The sequence below is a fragment of the Dipteris shenzhenensis genome, chromosome 1, assembly GCF_047967505.1.
Source record: "Dipteris shenzhenensis isolate YYH24624 ecotype China chromosome 1, Dip_SZ_1.0, whole genome shotgun sequence".
NCBI lineage: Eukaryota > Viridiplantae > Streptophyta > Polypodiopsida > Gleicheniales > Dipteridaceae > Dipteris > Dipteris shenzhenensis.
Genome location: NC_141596.1, coordinates 43,368,537 through 43,391,489, shown reverse-complemented (window position 1 = coordinate 43,391,489; position 22,953 = coordinate 43,368,537). Strand labels below are relative to the sequence as shown.

The window sequence follows — 22,953 nt, the reverse complement described above, 5'->3', positions numbered from 1 at the left end:
TCTTGCAAATGCATTTCAGCAAAGCTTCACACTTTTGCTCCCTCCACCATCCACCTCTCACAAAAACCTAATAAATGAAAAAAAAACTCCACAACCAAGGAAAATTGAGTGTATAAATAAGCTTGAGTCCACTTCGTGAGCCTAGGCATCCATACCTCACTTGCTCTACACATGTGTCCAACAAGCTCCAACCGCTCCTCAAAACTAATATATCGATCAATTTTCCCACCATGTATATTCTCAAATCTCTACACAAAAGACAAATGAAGATTTCTTTAGATAGCCATCATAAAAAAAGCCTTAATAAGCCAGAAGAAATAAGGTAAGTAAAGAGGAAAACAAAATCCATAGTATCACTAGCCTTCATTTGAATGACAAGCACATTTGGAGCTTGAAAAATTGACATCTGTTTTCGAGCTGCTGACAGCTTTTTGCACCTACGCAACAAAGACAGAAAGGTTGTCAATTTCACACAAGCAAGAAAGATATGCAAACACAACTCCTTGCAAAAGCCCTCTCATTTCTACCTCATCATTACTCAATAATGAATGATTCCATCAACAAAAGAAAGGTAATATTAGATGCACGGACATAAGGTTCCTAGAAGATCACGAGAAAGTTAAAAGAAGTAAGTCTTTTTTGTCATCACACCAAACCCAAAAAAGCCTCTGGTTGAATGCTTTACACATCTAGGTGCCCTTACAAGAAATGGAAGTTCACATTTTTTAAATAAATGTTACAAAATTCGTTTCTACAATGATGTAGTGATTGTTTACCTGATTTCAACTTTAAAATCACACGCTAGTTTTCCAACGCTTTTTTCAAAAATTTTAAGCCATCTCCATTAATTTTATTGATCTTCTTCAATAGCCTACATATACCTTCATAAGACTAGAATATATTCAATCTTACAAATTATAATTTTTTAATGAACAAAGGAAAGAAGGAATTTTGTAAGCAACTTTAGAAAAAATTAAAATTAAAAATTAAAGATAAATTTTAAAAAACGTTTTAAAAAAATCAAAGCTACACTTATGTTCTCATCAATAACCAATCATAAGCTACCATGTCGGTTTCAATAGCCTAGAAGCTAATATGAAAATTCAACATCATCTAAAAGTATCCAAACTGGTTTTGTATAGGTATTGCCCCTAAGAAATAGCTGCACAAAATGTGATGTTAAGAAGAAAGTGTAAAACTTAGTAGGATGACAACCTTCAAATCTACCTCCCAAGGACAAGGTGCAATACAATAGTCGCATAGTTATAATTGTATCATCACAAGGTTTTTTGGAACATATCGTGACATGCTTCAGACACATGGTTCAAAGACTAACAAATTGTCCATTTTTCTAAATTTAAGTGTTTCCACAAATAAATACAAAACATGAGCTAAATAACAACAAAACGTCTTCATGCCTTCAAGAGATTCATATAGACAAGCATATGCCCGCAAGAAAGAACACATGGCAACAATAAAGATGTGCAACAACATCAACCAGGCAACAGCAACAATGACCCAAAATCCAGTAACAAAATGATTTGTGTACCAATGAGAGGGGAGCTTATTTTATTAAAAGAAAGGAAGTTAATTAAAGTCTTCAAAAGACCAAAGGGTCTATAATTAACGTATGTGATAGACCGGGGAGAGGGGAGCTTATTTTATTAAAAGAAAGGAAGTTAATTAAAGTGTCTGCAAAAGACCAAAGGGTCTATGATGCTGAAAAAACCACATACAATGAGTTCAATGGGTGGAGCCTTTAGGCAAGCATCTGCACACAAGACAAATACAAGCACAACACTGGTACAAAGTATCTGAGCCCATGGAGAGGATGAAGACTGCAATGTGGTGTTCCTCTGTACATTGTTTGATGAACTAAGTCCACCGAGCGGCTAAGAATGGATGGGTCTCAATAGAGGGACGTATTGATGGTGGTCAGTCCTGCAACAATATGAAACTTATGATAGAGCAGTAATTTCGATCAACATGCGGTGGTTTAATGTGGTCTCTAGCCGTGGCTCTCCGTCGGACAAGTGCCACTATCACATGCATCGGTTATGCCCCTGTCTGGCAAATGTGGAGACAAGATCCCCAACGCTAACAAGTCTGTTGTGTCTCTCACAGCAAGCCTTGGCGATGCCGTCTCCTTAGGGACTGCTGGTTCGTGCTATCGGACTGAAAAACCCAATAGTGATCACGCTCTAGGTGGAGTTTGTGTAAGCATCTTGATCTTATCTATGTGCCCTGAACAAGTGGTCTCTGTGTCGTATGGACTCATGAATGAAGGTCGTCAAACGTCTCTAACCGAGATGCTAGAGAGAGATCAGAATCCAACTTTGAAAAGACAAAGGTCACAACCGCAGATCTCATGGTACACAAGCATAGGAGAGCAAAGTGCTCCTCTCACATAGGCTGCCTAAGTATTCTTCTCCAAGTATACGCTCAATCCATCCAATCTCAATGCTCGATTCACAAACTCAAAGAGTGGGAGAGGTGGATCCGTGTGTAGCCTAGCAAGTCAATGAAGTCCTCCTCTGATATCCGTAAGCAATGATCTGCATAAAAGCTAGCTTCACAAGGAGAAGCAACCAAGTCTTGTATGTGTATAGCTATATCAGATCCTCCCGAATAACCTAGTTGGCCTTGTGATAAGCAAGGCTAATAGAGGAAGCCTCAAGGCTATACTGAAAGGGAGGTATTCCCATGCAAAGTCCCAAGCTCTCAAACCATCTACATTTACATGCATAGCAACGCCTCGAATTACCCTTAGCTACTAATGTCATGGTTGTGGATAGAGCAAGCTATGGTAACTTGCATCAGCCTAAGGTCGAGGAACCAAAATCCATGACTCAGTGAAGATGTTTGATCGCGTGGAGGAGGGAGGCAAAGACAGAGAGAGAGAGAGAGAGAGAGAGAGAGATTTGTTAGAAATCACGGTACAACTTAAGCAAAAGAGATGAATACTTGCTAGAAAACAACTCAACAAAAGTGCAACAACAAAGTAACAAAGGAGATGGCAAAACTAAACAAGTTCTTCCTTCTAGAATGAAGGGCAAAAGGCTGCAAGAGGAGCAGCTACAAAGGGCAGCAATTGCTGCAATCTTCTTCCACCAACAGTGGGCTAGACAAGTCGCCTTCTCCCTACTAAGTGCGCGTTGCCGGATCAGCTTCAGAGCTGAGAGGCTGAAGGCTTGAGTGCTATATGATAGTGAGGGGGAAGGGGGTTTTATATAATAGAGGGGAGAGGCCACAAAGGAGTGGTGGATTGACCACTGACCATTGACCTTGGCCACCGACCATTGACCTTGACCACCGGCCATTGACCTTGACCACCGGCCATTGACCTTGACCACCAACCCACCGACCATTGACTTTGACCTTGGCCACCGACCATTGACTTTGTCCGATCGGCGACCCCCTCTCAGTCACTCCCCCTTCTAACCGCCAAAGCCCCTTGCCCTTCTCCTCATGAATGGGGGGCAAAGCATGTGGGGCATTAACCACGAATTCTAACAAGGTTAACTAACATCCTCAATGGTGTTAGAAATGTTAAATATTAAGGCAATCGTTAATGATGGGCTAGTAAGAGAGTGAGAAGCACTTTTTCTCTCACTTGAGATTTTCTCCCTTAAAAACTGTTAGTGGTTGAGTAAGTTGACTAGAGCGAGGGCCTCTTTACCTACCTCGTACATTACACCTACATCCTACTACACTGTGATGTACCTTGCCCTTGCTCAGTGCTACACAACATTGTATTGCTCCTACCACCATCATCCATACAAGAACACGTCTATGATGCTGTATTACCGTTGTATTCACGCTATACATATGTTGTATATACCTAGATGAATCCAGAAGCATTCCCAAACTCATCCTCTAAAAACACAACATAGTGCAGTTTTAATCTCATGATAGTCACTCACAAGGTTGAAAACCATAAACCCCATCATGCATAGCAAGGACTAGCTACTATGACATCCCCACTGACATCATCAGCGCCCAACAGTGGGTGTAGACCATAGTATAAAAATATGCTCTCACACATACAAATCCACACACCCACACATACTTGAGCATCCATTTATACTTCTGTCGGCACTCCGGAGGTGAAGGGCAGACTCAGTGTCACAAGAAACGTTTCTAGAAACGCGTTTCTAGAAATGTTTCTAGATTTTTACAGGCATTTCGTCTAGAAACGCCTAAAAATACTATATTTTATAGAAGTTATATATACTTCATATATACAGAGTAGAGTAAAGTAGAGTAGAGGGTAGAGGGTAGACCGTAGAGGAAAGTAGAGGGTAGACCGTAGAGACTAGAGTAGAGGGTAGAGTAGAGTAGAGTAGAGGGTAGAGTAGAGAGTAGAGAGTAGAGGAGAGGAGAGGGTAGAGTAGAAGGTAGAGTAGATGGTAGGCACTAGGAGCAAGGCAAAAAATGGAGCGGCGCCAGAGAGGAGCAAAAAAACGAAAACAGCGGCCAAATTCAGAAAGAAACCCGTCGCGGTGGATTTTTTGACAGCCAGACGTTTCGCCCTAACTGCCCGTTTCGGACGTTTCTAAGAAACATTTCGTCTAGAAATGTTTTTTCGCGTTTCGGTGCCCCAAAACGCGTTTTTCGGTGACTGGGGGGCAGACTCAACCATGCGAAGGCTAGCACTAAAGGAGAAGGCTAATCAAAAGGTAGTCTAGACGTTTTCATTTTAGTCTCTCCCCAACGAGCATCTAAATCTAAAATCTAGATGATAGGGAAGCGCACCATTTAAGATAGAAAGAATTATCACAATACCAACAGACCGCAACATATGTTGTATAGTCGTCCTACTGACGTCGTACTTGCTTGTACATTTGCATGGGTGTCCAATTTTGTTCTAGAGCTACACACGCTTTACACATGCATAACGTGTAGACCAACAAATAGTGCCTTATTATCATTGGCAGTTTAGCAAAGCATTTGCATTTTTTGCTTCATTTGCAGATTTCGTCAATTAAGGCAAACATTTTGGGGCCATTGTATTATCTGAATCGGCGACACTTGCAAGATATTGGACTTCTGTCTTTTGGAGCAATTTTGGACAAGACAACCATTTGGAAAAAAAAATGCATTTTCCTCCACTTAGTGTGAGAGTGAAATTGGGACACTTGCCATACTTAATTCTCTAGTCTATCAAAACTTGGAGCTTTTATTGCAAGCTTGTTCTCTGAAGACATAATCTTTGGCATTTGCAAGACATTACAGAAATTTGCATCATCTGCAAACACATAGCAAACATTTGCCTTACATAATTCTTCGGGGTTTTGGTATTTTTGCATTGCAAGCATTGTGACTTAGAGTGATCCAGAAATCTTAGAGTATTCAGCTTTGCTCATGGCTCAAATCCTTGATGATGTATTTCGGGTTCTTACTCAACAAGATAAGTTGGATGGCACTAACTACTCTCTTGGAGCGTTATGATTAAGAATCTTGTGGTTTCAAAAGGACTTTGGGATTTTCTGGTTCAAAAGGACTCCGAGATTTTGTGAGAGGTGATTGTCTCAGAGCTATAGCTCATGGCACTCCTCTGCAAAACAAGGAGCTGGTTGAGGTGCAGGCCATGGTGGGCAAAAAGCTCCAAGCCAAGCACTTGCTCAACGGAAACCAGATCAGAGACAATGAACGTTTCCAAAACAACGGATGGCAAAATGAGAAACATCAACCCATAATAAGAAAGCCACTTCATATGGTAAGCCACCGTAAACGTACATAGAAATATATGAAAATATGCAAACCTCTCACTTTTTCAGCTCTCAAGTTTCAATTTTAAATTTAAGCTTGCACCAATGATATTAGAAAACTTCTAAAACTCATAAAATATTGACTTGACAAACAGAAAATGCCAAAAACACCTAGAACATTTTGAATGCCAATCGTTGACGTTTGGACTCTCTCAATTTTTCAGCTCTAAACTTCAATTTTAATTTTAAACTTGCACAAATGGCATTTAAAAACTTCTGAAACACATTAAATATTCACTTGACACACTTGAAATGCCTAAAACGCCTACAATACTCAAGAACATTTCAAATGCCACTCCTTGGCATTTGGACATTTGCAACCTCTCTACAGGCATTTCAGAATCAGCCTTAATAGTTGTCACAAGTGCATCATCGACTACAAGCACCAAATTTAAGGTATGCAAAACTCTTTTCTTAACGCCTTCCAAAGAGAAAAAAGAAAGAAAGAAAGATGTATTAACATCCGCAGATGGCTCGCGGGCCTATGGGACAAAGTACAAAGTACACCACAAAGGAAAAAGAACTCATACAAGCCTCAATGGGCTGGATCAAAGGGCACGCTAGGACTCTTGTTAAGTACTATGCTGATCTAAAGAGCTAAATAGCTCGAACAAAATAAAGTACAAATCATATACTAACTAAAGTGGGCTGAGAGCTGGCTCATCTGTGAGCGGCGAAAATATCTAGGATCTGCGTCTGTCGGGCTGTCTCACACTGTGGTGGCAGGGGGGTCTCTGGATCCCTGAATCCACTGGGCTATTTTCAGACTGACCCCTCATCTCGGGCGGCCTCCCTTGAGGAAAGTTGTGATAGACCGGGCCTCAATAGAGTGTGCTCTAGTCACTCATGTGAAAAGAGATCCACACGGAGTTGATTCAAGGAGTTGATTGAGGAGGAATTTGGATCTTTCTGCTTTTTATTCTGCCTATTTAAAAGGCTAGTTCTCGTCAATGAAAGTCAACGTCTCTTTGGCTCAAACATAATATCAGAGCCGTTTTCTTCAACGTCTCCAAAGTCCTCTGGATTCTAATCCTATTGTACCTGACGCTGCTGCACCCCACCATCGCCATTTCTATGTCCGATAGTCTCTTCACCGCCACACTCATCACTGCTTGAAGATCTTCACCCTCTAAACCTGACGACATTTTGCTCTCAGCTACAGTTTCGTTCAGTTGCTGTGCCACATTCTGTTTGCTGCTCATCATTTTTGTCACCACAGCTCCTGAAGACCATGCTGCCGCTGCAAATCGATGCCACTCTGCATAATACCTGCCAGTAGCTCAGAATCATGCCGATTATGTACAGCTTTGTCCCGTAATTCCTGCGTACACCTTCAGCCCTAATTGACATTGCCATGCTTCTTGTCTAATCACCATTTCAGTCCAGCTCTGTGACAGCAGCACACCTAAATTTTTCCTCCTGCAGCTCGTCTCGTGAAATCGACCAGATCCTGAAGCTCATCATTTTTTGTACTCTGACCTACCTCTGCTTCATCACCATACTGCTGTGCTGGTGTCTGACGCCACATTTCTCAAGGAAATGCTTCTGCCGTAGAAAAAGGAAGATCTGTTAACATATCACCACTTCAAATGCCGCCGTGTCTGAAGGCAGTGCTGCTGTAGTCGTTCACTTGAAATAAAACATCGTCCAGGAGCTTTTACCCAGATCTGTTCGTATTCAGCACATGATAAGACTTTGCTAGAACTAACCTCGACACACAGCATGCTATCTGCATTTTTCAGTTATGCTTCACTGTTTCTGAGTCTGCATTCAGTTCCCTGCATTTTTGACGGGCTGAGCTTTATGTTTGCAATAATTTATTCAGCTTGTATTTATGGATGCCCTCAAGATTAGCGCATTTGTTGAGAAGTTCTCTGGAACGAACTTCCCAACCTGGCAGACTAAGATTTGTCTTCTCCTCGTGAGAGAAGAAATTTGGAACATAGTAAACAGAAACGAAGAAAGGCCAAAAGGTAATGCCCAAAAAGTGTCGACTTGAAGTCACAAGCTGTATCAACTCTGTTGATCTTTTTACTTCCACAAACAGCATACTATGTGCATTTTTAAGTTTTGCTTCACTGTTTCTGAGTTTGCATTCAGTTCCCTACATTTTGGCAGGCTGTTCTTTGTAACCTTTTTTTCATCTTGTATTTATGGATGCCCTGAAGACTAATACATTTGTTGAGAAGTTCTCCGAGAAATGAGCTTCCCAACCTGGCAGACTACGATTCGTCTTCTCCTCAATGAGAGAAGGAATCTGGAACATAGTCAACAGAAAAGAAGAAAAGCCAGAAGGTAATGCCCAGAAAGGGTGGATGTGGGAGTACCAAAATGCTAAGGCCTTGGTTATCATTGGCCTTGCACTTGCTGACAATATAATCCACCCTGTGGATTTTGACAAGACAGCAAGTGAAGTGTGGGGAAAGCTTGAAAAATGGTTTGCGAATAAGATTACAATTCGAAAGCCTTTCTCAAACCAAGCTTCTCAATCTGAAGATGAAAGAAGGTGCAACCCTCAGTGATCACCTTACCACACTGAAATCTCTTCTTAAACAGTTGGCTGCCCTCAAAGCCACTGTTAATGAAGATAATCACCTTGTAGTCTTGCTCTCTAGCATTGAGAGCATCTCAAAATACAATGAAGTGCTTGCAGTGCTCAGGGTTCGTCAAGAGATGGGATCTGATGACATGGTGGCTGTTCTCATTGATGAGGGCCGATATGTTGTGAGAGAATGGAGAGTGAGAGAGAGCAAGAGAGTGAGAGCTGGAGAGCTGAAAGCTGAAAGCTGAGTTGCAATAGAAGAGTGTGAAGAGTACAACTCAATGAGTGAGAGATAAGGTTTTGTCCTAGCTGAGTTGCAATAGAAGAGTGTGAAGAGTACAACTCAATGAGTGAGAGATAAGGTTTTGTCCTAGTGACAAAACCTTAGTAGTCACTAACCATAGTTAGTGAACTAATTGCCGTTAGGGGGAAAAACCTCTTAAAGAGGGAAAAGTGCCCCTAACTAGCTTATTAAATTACATTGGTCACTGCTGAATTATATCTATAATTCTAACACCCCCCTGCAGTGCCAATGTCATGTACAAGGCTGATCAATCACCAAACGGATATAAGTTCAGGGCACTGCGAAATGCCTCAAACTTTTCACGTGGTAGTGCTTTGGTGAAAATATCTGCAACGTTGCCATGTGTGGACACAAAGATCATACTGATCTCTCCTGCATGCAACTTCTCTTTGACGTAGTGATAGTGAACCTCAATGTGCTTCGTGCGAGCATGAAACACTGGATTCTTTGCCACTGCAATGGCACTCTAACTATCAGTGAGAATTGGAGAAGGACCCTCCAAAGACAGATGAAGATCAGCAAATAGACGTCGCAGCCAGACACATTCAACTGTTGCTGTGAAAGCTGCCCTGTACTCAGCTTCACATGATGAGGTAGCCACTGTAGATTGTTTCTTGCTCAGCCAGGAAATGCAAGATTTACCCAAAAAGAAACAATTGCCACTAGTGGACTGCCTAGTATCATAATCACCAGCCCAATCTGAATCACTGTAGGCATGCATTTGCAAGTCACCCCCCTGGGAAATAGCAAGCCAAAAGACTTCGTGCCTTGCAAATAACGGAGGTAAGAATGTCTATTCCATGGAGACAATGATTGCCTTCTATCAAACATCCAATTGCCTTCCTCAGGTCTAGTGTTGCAAAGATATATGAGGCATCCAACAGCCTGACTGTAAAGTGTGGCATCAACTAATTCTCCTGCATCATGCATTGTGAGTTTCAGCCCCGGCTCCATGGGAGTGGCTATGGGCTTACAATCATGCATGTTAAATCTGTCCAAGAGTTTCTGAACATACTTGGACTGAGACATAACAGTGCCACGTCTCTCATGAGAGAACTCGATCCCCAAATAAAAGTGAAGCAGCCCCAAATTTGACATGTCAAAGTTGGTCTGCAAATCAGCTTTGAAATCTGCAATTTTGTCTTCATTTCATTGGACCCTGTGAGCAGTAAGTCATCGACATAAAGAAGGATGACTAAAATTTCCCCCCCATCCATCTTGATGTAGAGGGTGCTCTCAGTAGGACTATTGTGCAGCCCCTTGCTGGTCAAAAAGGCATGGATCTTGGCATACCATGCACGAGGGGCCTGTTTCAGCCCATATAAAGCTTTGTTGAGCTTGCATACTTGAAGTGCATTTGCTGTAATTTCAAAGCCCGGAGGTTGTTTGACATACACCTCTTCCAGCAAGTCCCCATTTAAGAAGGCTGTTTTTATGTCCAACTGATGAACATTCCACTCAAAATGTGCAGCCATTGCAATAACTGATCGGATGGTGGTCATCCGGGATGTAGGAGCGAATGTCTCCTCATAATCTATGCCCTTTTTCTGAGCATAGCCTTTAGCAACCAGCCTTGCCTTATATCTGTCAATGGAGCCATCTGGCTTCCGTTTGACCTTGAAAACCCATCGTGTGCCAATGGCATGTTTACCCGGTGGCAAGTCTACAACATCCCAAGTCTGATTTTTTTCAATGGACTGCAACTCATCGTGCATGGCATTCATCCATTGCACATTGTCCTTTGCCTCTTCGAATGTGGCAGGCTCCTCCTCATCAAGAAGAGTACCTGCATATGCTGATTCCACTGAATTAGCACCTTCCATGTGCCTTGCTGCACTGCGAGTCCTGCCAGGTAACGGAGCATCAATTTTACTCTCCCTGAGAGTCTGTAACAGCCAGTTTGGGACTGTTTTGCCTGCATGTATGTCTGCAATTTCTTGCTGCACCACCTGTTCCACTGCCTGTGGAGGGGGCAAGACATCCTGTGGCGGAACTAAAGCATCTGGAGGTGGCTGTAAATTCTAATTTGCATCAAAAATATCAGCAAGGGAACCCAAGGCAATGGGTAGCAACCCCTCAAAGACATCCTCTGAAGAAGAAGGCATTTGAAATTCAGCCTGAGTGTGAGCTGAATTCTCAGCAAATATCACATCTCTACTTACTATGATCTTGCGTGTAGCAGGATTGTAGAGACAGTACCCCTTGCTTTCTGCACTGTACCCAACAAAAATGCACTTAATGGCTTTATCTGACAACTTGTGCCTAAATTCAACTGGCACATGAGCATAAGCAAGGCATCCAAAGACTCGAAAGTGATCCACGGAAGGCTTTCTATCATTCCAGACTTCATAAGGAGTTTTTGTTTTTAAAGCCTTAGTGGAAGCCTGATTCAAAATGTAACTGGCACACATCAAGCTCTCAAGCCAGAATTTGTGAGGCATGTGTTTGCTTTTCAGCATACATCTGTCCATCTCCATGAGAGTTCTATTTTTCCTCTCAGCTTTGCCATTTTGCTGAGGGGTCAGCCTGACTGTGAGCTGATGCACAATACCCTTGCCTTTCAGAAAAGCATCAAATTCTGCAGACAAGTATTCCCCACCTCTTTCTGTGCGCAATGTCTGTATCTTGAGTCCGGTTTCATTTTCAACCATGGCTGAAAAGTGTTTGAACACCGTGAACAAACCCAAGTGAAATTGGAGTAATCATCAATAAATGTAACGAAGTAGAGATGACCACCCAACGATGGAGTCCTCATGGGACCACAGACATCACTGTGTATAAGCTGTAATTTGCGGACAGCTTTAACTGAACCATCCTTCTTGAAGGGGAATCTATGCATCTTGCCTAAAATGCACCCTTCACAGGCATGTGGAGGAGGTATCTCAAGAGGTGGCAATGCATCAACCATGGAATACTTCTGAAGTGTCATCAAGCTGTTGTAATACATGTGCCCATATCGGGCATGCCATAATTCTGCATTCTACATGGCAGCTGTAGGGGTAGAAACTGCAAGAGCATGGGCTGCTCTTTTCTCAAAAAGATCAAGCTGAAAAAGCCCACGCAGTAGAGTACCAGATAATCTTAAGGCATAGTCATCTTCCCTGTCTCGGACAGCACATTTGTCATCCTCAAAGATGACCTGAAATCCAACTCTGTTAAGAGTGGACACTGAAAGAAGATTTTTGGTTATACCAGGCACATATAAGACATCTGAAAGTCTGAAAATTGAGCCATCAAAGGCAGTGAGCTCAACATCTCCTGTGCCACGTATTGAATATGATGAGTTGTTGACACAAGTGACTTTCTTACCAACGAGAGGTGGATGCAAGGAAGTAAAAAGACACTTCCTACAAGTGATATGTTTGGATGCACCGCTGTCAAAATACCAAGTGTTCAGTGTTTCATTGACACTGAAAGCAGATGCATCCGTAGAAAATCATAACTGCAAGTCAAAAATGCATAAGTATCATCATTACAAGTGGCTGTACTATCCCGAGCATCTGGAACAGCCAGCCTAGAATCTGAAATGCAAGATAAAAAGGCATAATCATGTCCAACAAAGTTGGCTGCAGCATCCCCACTGTCAGATGCATGAGGAGCTGAATCTGAAACAGCCATACCGGAGCTGTTTTTCTTCTCTTTTGCAAGCCTTTTCCTGCATTCTGCAATGTGATGACCTGGCTTTTTGCAGTAGTGACAAAAACCCTTCTTTTTGGGCTTACTTGCATCATTTTTAGCCTTTTGTGAAGGCTGTCCTGACCCACTGGAAGGCTGATTTATTGATGTCTTTGCCTGTCCTTTTGTTTTTTATTTAAACTTTGCAAGCCTTTTCCTGCATTCTGCAATGTGATGACCTGGCTTTTTGCAGTAGTGACAAAAACCCTTCTTTTTGGGCTTACTTGCATCATTTTTAGCCTTTTGTGAAGGCTGTCCTGACCCACTGGAAGGCTGATTTATTGATGTCTTTGCCTGTCCTTTTGTTTTTTATTTAAACTTTGAGAGCATGGCTTGTTCACCTACACGTGAAGCCAAGTTTTTCCTATTCTGCTCTTCCTGAAGCAGAAGTCCTATCAACTCATGAAAAGTGAGAGGATTTGCACCCCCCCTCAATGATAAGTTCAGCGAGGTATGAAAGCTGAGATAAGACTCAGGGAGAGAATTCAGAGTGGTTGTAATCATCTCTGAATCAGGAATAATTTCATCTATGTTTAACAATTGCTCTCTGAGATCCTGTAGCTTTGTGAGGTGGACTCACATGGAGTCACCCTCTTCCATATGTGTATTACTTAACTCTCTTTTCAAGAAGGATACCCTTGCATCATTCCGGGCTGCATACATGCTTTCTAAAATATCCCACGCTGCCTTGGAGGTCTTACACGACCGGATATGCAGAATGATAAATCTTTTCACTGAAAGAGAGATACATAACAAAGCTAAGGCATCTCGTGAATCCCATCTCTTCTGATCTGGAGTAGTGGCTATAGCTGCACCAACAACTTGTTCTGGAGCTGCCCCCTGTGCACGACCTCTTCCACCTCCTTGCTGAGGAGGGGTATTAGGTGCCATACCTGCTGGTCGGATCTCACCCCCATTCACATAATCCCATAAATTGCGAGAAATCAGAATATTGCGTACCATAAAACTCCAGAGGGAGTAGTTGTTACCATCCAACTTGTCTTCCTGTGAAAGACCACCGAACTGGAAGTCATTCTGATTTTGCTGGGCCATATCTGAGAAAGAGATTTAAGCAGATACAAAACTGAATTCCCTTACTGGGAATGAAATGCACAACTCCCAAAAAACACAGCCAAGCACCAGCTGTAAATGCAGCTCAGATTTCTGTACTTGCACTGTCAGAAATCTGTCCAAGCATCAAAAACTCTCCAGAATCTGCCAAAAGTGCTGCAAAACACTCCAGGAAAGGCAGTATGAACTGAAAACTCTAGAAATTGCTCTCCCAACACAAAAGCCCCAAAATAGGCTTGAAATTGCAACCGGAAAGGGGCAAATAGATCAAAAGCCCCAAATGTTGCAAGAATTGCGCTCTGTTTGCAAAAGCCCCAAATTTCACTGCGAGATTGCAGTGTAATTACAAAATCCCCAAATTTCTTCAAGAAATTGTATTGAAGAACTGAAAGCCCCAAATTTCGAGCTTGAAATTGCAACCAGAAAGGGAAAGCCCCAAATTTTGCAATTTCAGCATAAAGCCCCAAATTTCAGACCAAATATGCAATGTTTGCTCCAAGTGTAGCTCCGAAACTACAAAATGATTGCAATGTTTGCAACAAACAAAATGCCCCAAATGTACTCCCAAAAAACTGAGCCAAACAATGGCTGTCTGCAAAATGTGCCTGCCAAAGATCACCTGCGAGTTTCTCCTGTACAAAATCACAGGACTACCTGCTGTACGGAATCAGGACCAGTACGAAAGTGCTGTACGGAAGTACGGATGACAATACGGAGAACGTACGTGCTGATACGGACGATGACAGCGAGCTATACGGGCTAGTGGCAGCGAGCTGTACGTACAGGTACGGAACTGTATGACGAACCGTACAGTCTGACAACGAACTGTACGGACGCGATGTACGACGACCACGGCACTTGTACGGACGCGATGTACGACAACCTGTGCGTTGCAGATCTGTACGGCGTGTACAGTACGGATTCCGTACAATCGTACGGACTGTACGGGCGAGATGTAGCAGCGAAGCGTGGGTTGTAGCTGGAGCTCAACGGGGAAGAAGTAGGGAGTTGGATCAAATGCTCTGATACCAAATGTGAGAGAATGGAGAGTGAGAGAGAGCAAGAGAGTGAGAGCTGGAGAGCTGAAAGCTGAAAGCTGAGTTGCAATAGAAGAGTGTGAAGAGTACAACTCAATGAGTGAGAGATAAGGTTTTGTCCTAGTGACAAAACCTTAGTAGTCACTAACCATAGTTAGTGAACTAACTGCGGTTAGGGGAAAAAACCTCTTAAAGAGGGAAAAGTGCCCCTAACTAGCTTATTAAATTACATTGGTCACTGCTGAATTATATCTATAATTCTAACAGTGAACTAACTGCGGTTAGGGGGAAAAACCTCTTAAAGAGGGAAAAGTGCCCCTAGCTAGCTTATTAAATTACATTGGTCACTGCTGAATTATATCTATAATTCTAACATATGTTACAGAGCAAGCTGGAGTTACCCTGGAGATACAGAAGGCATTCTTCGCAAAGAACAAATCAAAGAATGGAAACCGAAACCATTCAAGTGCACCTTCTAACTCGGGCACACCAAGGATAGGTGCTTCAAAAAGATGGCAAAGGAACAATCAAAAGAGCATGAAAACTTGGTAGCAGAAGACAGCAGTGATGAAGATGAAGACAAGGCTGGACCCTCCATTGCACCTGAGAGGAAGGTTTTTATTGCAATGGTTTACAGTTTCTCTCTTGCTGCAGAGAGAGACACCAAGTGGGCTTTCTAGGATGCTTGTGTGTCATCATGTTTTTATTGCAATGGTTTACGGCTTCTCTCTTGCTGCAGAGAGAGACACCAATTGGGCTTTCTACGATGCTTGTGTGTCAAGTATGATGCCATGGTTAGTCCCTTGAAATGATTGCAATAAATTGAGTGTTTGTGTGCCTTGCTTTATAAAAGGCTCCATCATTTCTTATACCCAGTTAGAAGACAAGGGGGTTATTATTATTATTTCTTGTATTCCTTTGGCTCCTTCTGCTTGTCTTATGCCTATTTAAAAGGGTAGTTCTCATGAATGAAAGTCGAAGTCTCTTTGGCTCAAATAGAAGCCATGTGGGCTGAGAAAGAGAGAAAGAAAAAAAGTATATTAAAGTCTTCAGACGACCCATAAGTCTATGAGACTGAAAGATATAATAATAGCTGAAAGGGTGGAGCTACTAAACGAGCATCATCACCCATGCTAAATGCTTAGTACTACATAGTTATAGCATCATCATCATCACCATCATGAATCTAATATCACGTCTGGTCAGATATGTCAGATACATGAATGGGATATCATGACGGGCCCAATGATGGGTGGGGTTTGTACTGGGATGAAACCAAAGATAGAGCACTAGCAGCTATCTGTGGATGTGGCCCACCATGGACTCCTAGCGATGGCTCCGCATCTGACAAGGACCATGGTAACCGCTGTCAGTGAACATGGATGGGATGTCACCAAGCATGATCTGTGCAACTGTCCTCCGTAGAGGGTGTCATGTCACTGGCCCTGGATCTCTACCTCACCGACCACCCGTGATCTGATGGTCTGTGTGATCTAACTGGAAGAACTCCGTAATCATACTCTGAGATGGGTGAGACCGTGTGCAAGCCCCTGTCTCTGCAATCTGAGTAGATGCTCTCTACACCTAACTGCCTCATGGATGAGGCAGTTATGCAGGCACAGAGAGAGAGAGAGACACGGGGGCTAACACAAAGAGACAGAGAGAGGACGTCTGCCACATGGGCAGCATATGGGACAGCTACACAGACTCTGGAAGAGGGCAGAAGAGCAGGCGACTGCAGCAGCATGTGGACCAGCAGGAGCAGCATGTTTGGGCTGCTCAGGGCCCATGTGTATGCCTGCAGCAGGTCCACAAAGACCAGGAGCAGGCGGCTGGAAGAGAGGGTCAGTGGCTGTATATTACATGTCAGCAGTACAACATTACTGACCGGCTGTACAGTCTGGGTTGGGTATTTGAAGGACTGGTGGGCCAGTCTGCGGATCAGGTCATTCAGCTCTGGAACGGCTTTAGCCTTATATAAAGGCCCATTGCGGGGTCTTTGTATCCATCAAGTGACTCAACATTGGCTGCATTCAGAACAGCAGGGAGGCCAGGGATACAGCATCCAAAGTGCCTCAACATTGGCTGCATCCAGAGCAGCAGGGAGGCCAGCGATCTAGTGTGGAGTACACAGCCTACAGGCCTTCACCAGGAAGGAGAGCAGCAAAGCAATGTCTATTGAGCAGTGTTTTGGCCGCCCACTGAACCTCCTTTGGAGCACGCAAATTTATAAGGTTGGAACTGCTCTGCGGAGGTAGAAGGTGCCTATGGGAGTGCCTACAGTCCACATCTATGCAGCACACAAGCTGCGTGATCGCTGTAGATAGTGTACCATATTTTGTATCTGGGTTTGTCCATTTTGGAGCAATTTAGTCTTCTACTTCATGAGCACGTTCTGGTCTGTAGCTGTGAGTTACATCAGTAATACTTGTGCGCACAAGAGGAGTGAGACTTGTTTCGCATTATATGATTCCTGGGCATATTCTTCCGCTGCCGGATGTTGGCTCCAGCAACCAACATCCATCTTTTATTGTAACACCTCTACACAACCAACAAAAATGCAAGCAACATATGAGCCCGACATGAGGAAGGAGGACATACAGCATAGGATGGAATGAAGTGGTATGGAGAGGAAATGCCATGGGGGCGGCAATCTGGCTGCCACATGGGCAGCACGGGAACATCCTTCTTAGATTGGATTTAAGGCAGGCATATGGGCCACCCTGGTCAGCTTAATTGGCTGACCGTATGCCTGCTTTAGGGCTGGCATAAGGGCTGGTAGCAGCCCAGCCAGGAGCCCAAACAGTGGGTCAAGGGGCTGGGGAAAGGCCAGTAAATAAGGTCCTTATCTAAGGGCAGAGGGTTTCATATTTGGTTCTCCCCATCAATACATATTCCTTGGTTGAACATCTGAGTATTCTTTGTCTAGACCTGAAGAGACATGCACATGGAGTGAGTAAGTTGGTGCTTGGAGTAACGTGTGAGCTCGATCTATCTCTTTCTGTTGCATGGGCTTTAGCTACAGCAAGCGACCCTCTTCTCTAACAGGGTGTATACTGCTGCAAATTCTCTCTTAATCTCATATTTCATGCAACTGTCAATTAATTTGGACTCTCCACCTCTACCCACCCTCAGAACTCCGATTCTCTAGCCTGTTTGATTCACCAACTGTGCCTTCAGCATTTTAAAAATGTACAAGGCATTTAACTTGAGTGCCATAATGTACATCCCAATACTGTCTCTTATCCTTTTGTGCTGATACAAACAAAAAAGCACAAAAAGATCGGGTTATTTTGAGATTTAGCATCATTGTTAAAAGAATATTTGTCCTCTCAGCCATCAGCAAAAGCGGGTACAGTTCCATCTACCTGAGTGTCACTCAGCCCAAGGCTAGCGGACGTAGGACCCCCTCATAAACACTGAAGTACATTTATTTAACGAAGACTGTATCTCCCTCCATTTAACGTTACTGCTGCATATTATAAAACTTCAGCTCAACTATTCCAATTTTTACAAAACGAAAAAGAGTGGCAAAAACCGTTTCATTGCAAGCATAGACTCCAAGCGTGAAAATGCTACACATATTCTAGCATAATGATAATGGAGAAGATGTTTGTGCTTACTTCTCGCATTTGTACTTATTGTTTCCGTCTAGCACCTCGGGTTGGAAATAACGGCACATTGCCTCCTTCAAAGAACCAATTTGCAGGACGTCAAGGCTCAGATCCATAATGTCATCTAGTTTATTAGACTCCGCGCTGCAGGAGAGACATTTAACTTGGCTTTGCAAAATGCCACCAAAAATCTCCTTCACGATAGTTCGAGGCTCTTCCTTTGACCCCTTGTAAGTGTCTTGCCTTGACCTCAACTTCGTAACAGAGAGTAATTTGTGCAACTTCACACAAACGCTATTGCAAGCCTCTATAACATAACGAAGAAATTCATGCGCATCCTCCTGGCAGCCAATGCGAAAATGCTTCGCGAACAAGGACAAACAGCTGTAGATTCTGGCAGGAGAATCGGCTACCAGGTCGATGGTCAACGAACGAGAAATGCGTCTTTCCACGAGGCAGAAGGGACACGAAGAGTTGCCGCTGCCATTTCCAGAAGTGCCTGCAAGACAGAAAATGGCAGCCAGATCAGGGAGCGATGACAAAATTCCACTTCACGACATGCAATCACACCGTGCGCCGACTTACACGAAGAAGAGTGATGATTGAGAAGACAAAAATTGGCCAACGGCGGTGTATAGGTAAGGCATTGGAGCACGCTATTGAGGTAGCAACTGTTGCCGAGGTTCTTTAGCCCGACGGGTCCTCCCTTCCGTTTCTGAATCGAAAGCCAATTCATTTGCAAGCTTGGAGCACTGGCCATGCGAGTTCTGCCGCAGGCCGGATCATGAGGAACGGGAGAAGCAGAAATCGGCGGGAATGCCGTGCAACAAAGCCATTTTCGAAATCAAAAACCGACTAGGAGGATGAGGATGTGATTCGCCGCGTCATGGAAGGGCAGCAAATTCAGCAATTGTGGAGCATGCATGGATCAGATCCAAATGCTGAAGATCTCGCTGACTCCTGAGTAATGAAGTGGTGCCTCTGCCGTTCGGGAAGAGAGAGACAATCGAGAATGCGAAAAGGAAGAAATAGGTCAAACTGCTCTAGTCTTTTTGGCCAAACTCTTGCCTTAACCCAACCACCAACCACTCTTTACACTCTTTACTTAGAAGATCACTAGAGATTAGGGAGCTCCTGAAAGCACTTTTTTAACTTTTATGGAGTAGATCGATAGTTGATGTGGGAGTAGGGGAGAGAGAGCGTGTGCACGAGAGAGAGAGAGAGAGAGAGCACTCAATAGGCGGATTAAGAGGATGGAATGAGTGTCCAAATTTGATTGGTAGGACGCTTTTTATAGAAAGTGTTAGTAGAGTAGCTCCCTTGCAAGACAATGCTTTTTATGAAAAGTGTTAGTAGAGTGGTTGCAGCGCTTCACAATTGCATTACCTTGCAACACTAGTAGATCAATATAATCATGAGTAGCTTGGTTCATAATGAGAAAGTAGCCAAACAGATGTGAATGGGAGCAAAGAGACGTGAATGGGAGCAGAGAGAAGATGAAGTAATCATGATTTCTACAACACTGAGAAACAAAGGAGTGTAGCAAAAAGAGAGAGCAATCAAAACGAAATAGTGCAGTGTGCATGTGTGTCCCAAGCATTGCCTCTATATAGTGCGTCACGCTAGGTGAGACAATAGGGCATCACCTAGTGTGATGACCTACTACTCCCCCATAAGGAGGATAATTTTTTGTAAGTCCAATCTAAGTTTTTTGATAAATTTGAATTCAAACATAATCATATAGAGGTAACAAAACAAAGGGGAGCAAGAACATATTCCATTTCTTTGTGTCCAACAATGAGAGCCAACTTAAGTAGCTAAATCTAATCATTGAGAGAAAGGGTATTAAATAGGAGAGGGGAGCTTGAATTTAAGGCCTCGGGGATCGTGGGATCTGATGAGAGAGAAGAACTCCAGGGTTGTGGAAGCAAGTATATATATATACAATGTATGTGCCACAAATTCTAAAAGTTTATTAAAAAACGATCTTTATAGATGGAAGCTTTAGAATGGTCGTAATCATATCCCTAGCAAAAAATATTGCATTAGAGGAAGTATAACCACATTAGAGTATGCTTTGTGAGACTTTTGCCACACAATTGACTCTCCCCTGGACTCTATTACTTCTTTTTGCAAAATTTCCCATTATTGGTGGCATAAGATATATAGAGAGATGCCCTTGGGCCTTCTATACGGTAAACACAAAAGATTTTTGGGAGGACACTCTAATTGATAGAACCCTAAAATAGTTTTTTCAAATTTGAGACACAAGGTTGACAATGCAAAAAATAATGCGGCATTTGTATTTGCTATTGACTAGGTATAGGCTAAATTGTGATGAATTCAAATTAATGGTAGCAAAAAAAACGCGATGGTTCTCCTGACATTCTTCCTTTGCTAGACTTCTGTTCATCATGGGTATTTATAAGGCCTATAAAGATTCATTTTGATGGATCACGAATGTTGCTGGATGCATCTGTGATGAGTATATCCTTATCAATACTTGCTTATTTAAAACTTGCATTGTGCAATTAAAGAACATGTTTGAATATACACAAAACATTTTGCTCGAGGAGGTGTTAAAGTATTGTGTTAGTGGGGGATTGACTCTATTTTTGATTTGCCAGTTAACCTTCCTAAAAATACCATAACCCACGTCCTCCACCTTCCCTCACCTCTCAAGTGGTACCCCAAAATCCTCAAGTCTCATTCCAGAAATATATATGCAACATGCACGGTAAAAGTTTCTTTTTTTTTTGTGAGAGAGGGGGAAGGGGGGGGGAGAGAAAGTTTTTGTATTATGCCTTAAACATAATATAACCAAAAGTAGGCAAATGGCTTTTCTACCAAGATGGTAAGGCATTGATCAAGGACTTCAAAGCTAAACTAACAGACCCTCAGTCTATATAACTGATATTGGTGTATCTTTTGTACTAGTTGAATAGTTGTAATTGGATCTTTAAAACATTTTTTAAGATCAATACCCTCTAAGATACATTTATAAAAAAGGAAAAGAATGATGTATGTATAACCATCTATCCATGTTCAAAAGATCTATAGATCTCTAAATCTAAATAGATTAAAAAAGATTTATAGATCTCTCTACCTAATACGATTAAAAAAGCATTGCCTTAGTTGGGTCATTATCTTCAACAAGTGAACTCTTAGATGAAGATCTGCTACCATCATCGTGTATGGAGCCACATTATTTCCATGTCTACTATCAATTGTCATGGATGACCCAAATTGAGATGACAAGTCAATGGCCAGTTGTCTCTTTCCATTGTCCTTGTTTTATAGGATACCATATGACTCAACCAATCTTTGACCTCTACCCCTCCCAGTAGGGGGACCTGAAACCACCTCTCATGGGGGCACTGCCTTATCTTCCATCATGTATAGAGGAAACATTTGAAACTCTAGCGTGCCTAAGATGGTTCTCTGCAACGGTCCCATAATTTTTTTAGATTTAGATTTTTCCCCAAAAATTTGATATCCCTCCCATTCAACCCAAGGACAAGTTTGATTTTAGATCCTCCACGACCTATGTCTGAGATATAAGAAAAGAAGGGAACCATTAAAGGAATGATTCCATTTTGACAGCAAAAGCTAGGGTGGTTCTGCACCCACCAAAAACTTGTGTGGCTCTCTGTCTCTGTCTCTCTCTCTCCTTCTTCCGTTCTTGCTTCCGTTGAGAGCACTCTCAACCGGTATCAGAGCCCCGGTGATCTAGCTGAGCGTGCGTGAATGCTTGAAGCTCAGCAGCTCTGTGGGAGGAAGGAGAAGCTCTGTGGGAAGCTTTGTGGGCGACTTTACTTGCATCCGAGTGTGCAGAGACCTTGGAGGAACCTTTGGAAAAGTCACTTTGGCTTTGCGAAGTGGGTTTGAGAGCCTGTTAAGAGTTTTCAAAGAAAAAGTCGTTTTTTGAGCTTTTCCCTGTTCCGTTCAATGACAGAGACTCCGTATTGACTTGTAGAGGCAACTATTGCTTGCTTTTGGTGTCCACTTCACTTCAGGAGCTTGGAAACACCTTTATTCTTGAATCTGGGATCATTTCATTGGATTTCTGACTCACTGTGTCAGTTTCTGCGTTTTTTGCCCGGGTGTTGGACCTCAAGTTTGGAGTAACCATTTGCAAATCTGTCAGTTCCGGTGGACTCAGGAGGTCCTAAAACTTCTATGTTGCTCATCATTCACACTCCGGTGGAGTTTACAAACAGCTCTGTTTCCAAAAACGTTTTTCAGTCCGTGTGTTGGACCCAGTGATTGAGACCACGGTTTCCAAAACCGTTTGTCCCTTTGCGTTCCGGACGCCCAAAAACCCCTACCTGTCAGTTCTTGCGCAATTTGGTGGAGGATTTTCAGAGTTATAGATCTCTGTGTATTCGATTTCGTCTCTCCGTTATGCATTTTTCATTCTAAGGTTTTGAAACCTTAAACTTATGCCACATGGCAGTGGATAAGTGTTGACTCCCATTTCTCACTCATCGATTGGGATTTTGGAGTTCCGACAGAAGAGAGATATTTGCATATTTTCTTGCTGAGTCCGATTATGCAATGGCGCCCATGTTTTGAGGCATCTTAGGTTCTATTTTCAATAGCGGTCATTACCGTGGGACCATGATTTCTTGAGCATACCTTATGCAGATCACTCTAGTTGCAGTGTGCGCTCATTCGTGGTGTGCATTGGGTTGCAATGGATGATTTATAGGCCATTTGGATGCATTGCGGTCCTTATTGGATGCGCTGATAGGCCCAAATTGCCTTGTGGGATGCTATTTTTATGGACGCTTTGCACATGGATGCTATTTTATGCTGAGGGACATCTTTGACACATTGCAGGTGATGCACTGATAGTGCTATGCTCTCTTGGATGAGATATTATTGATGCATATGCCAGTGGATGGTGTTTATGCTTGAGTCATTTGGCACTTATTAG

At 42.8% G+C, this 22,953-nt stretch overlaps 1 protein-coding gene across 8 annotated transcripts in view; it reads right to left on the bottom strand.

Annotated features, from left to right (window-relative positions):
* The window catches only part of UBP25 (ubiquitin-specific protease 25), a 45,348-nt gene extending 26,261 nt beyond the window's left edge, over positions 1–19,087 (bottom strand). For all 8 annotated transcript variants that reach the window (XM_087375285.1, XM_087375293.1, XM_087375278.1 and 5 more), the window contains exons 1-4: positions 18,600–19,087; positions 18,024–18,513; positions 362–437; positions 156–248 (exon numbers count right to left, since the gene is read on the bottom strand). In XM_087375285.1, the coding sequence (XP_087231411.1) occupies positions 156–248; positions 362–437; positions 18,024–18,513; positions 18,600–18,774 (834 nt within the window). In that variant the 5' untranslated portion in view covers positions 18,775–19,087. The remainder of the gene's footprint in view (positions 1–155; positions 249–361; positions 438–18,023; positions 18,514–18,599) is intronic.
* Between the last annotated feature and the right edge of the window lie 3,866 nt (positions 19,088–22,953).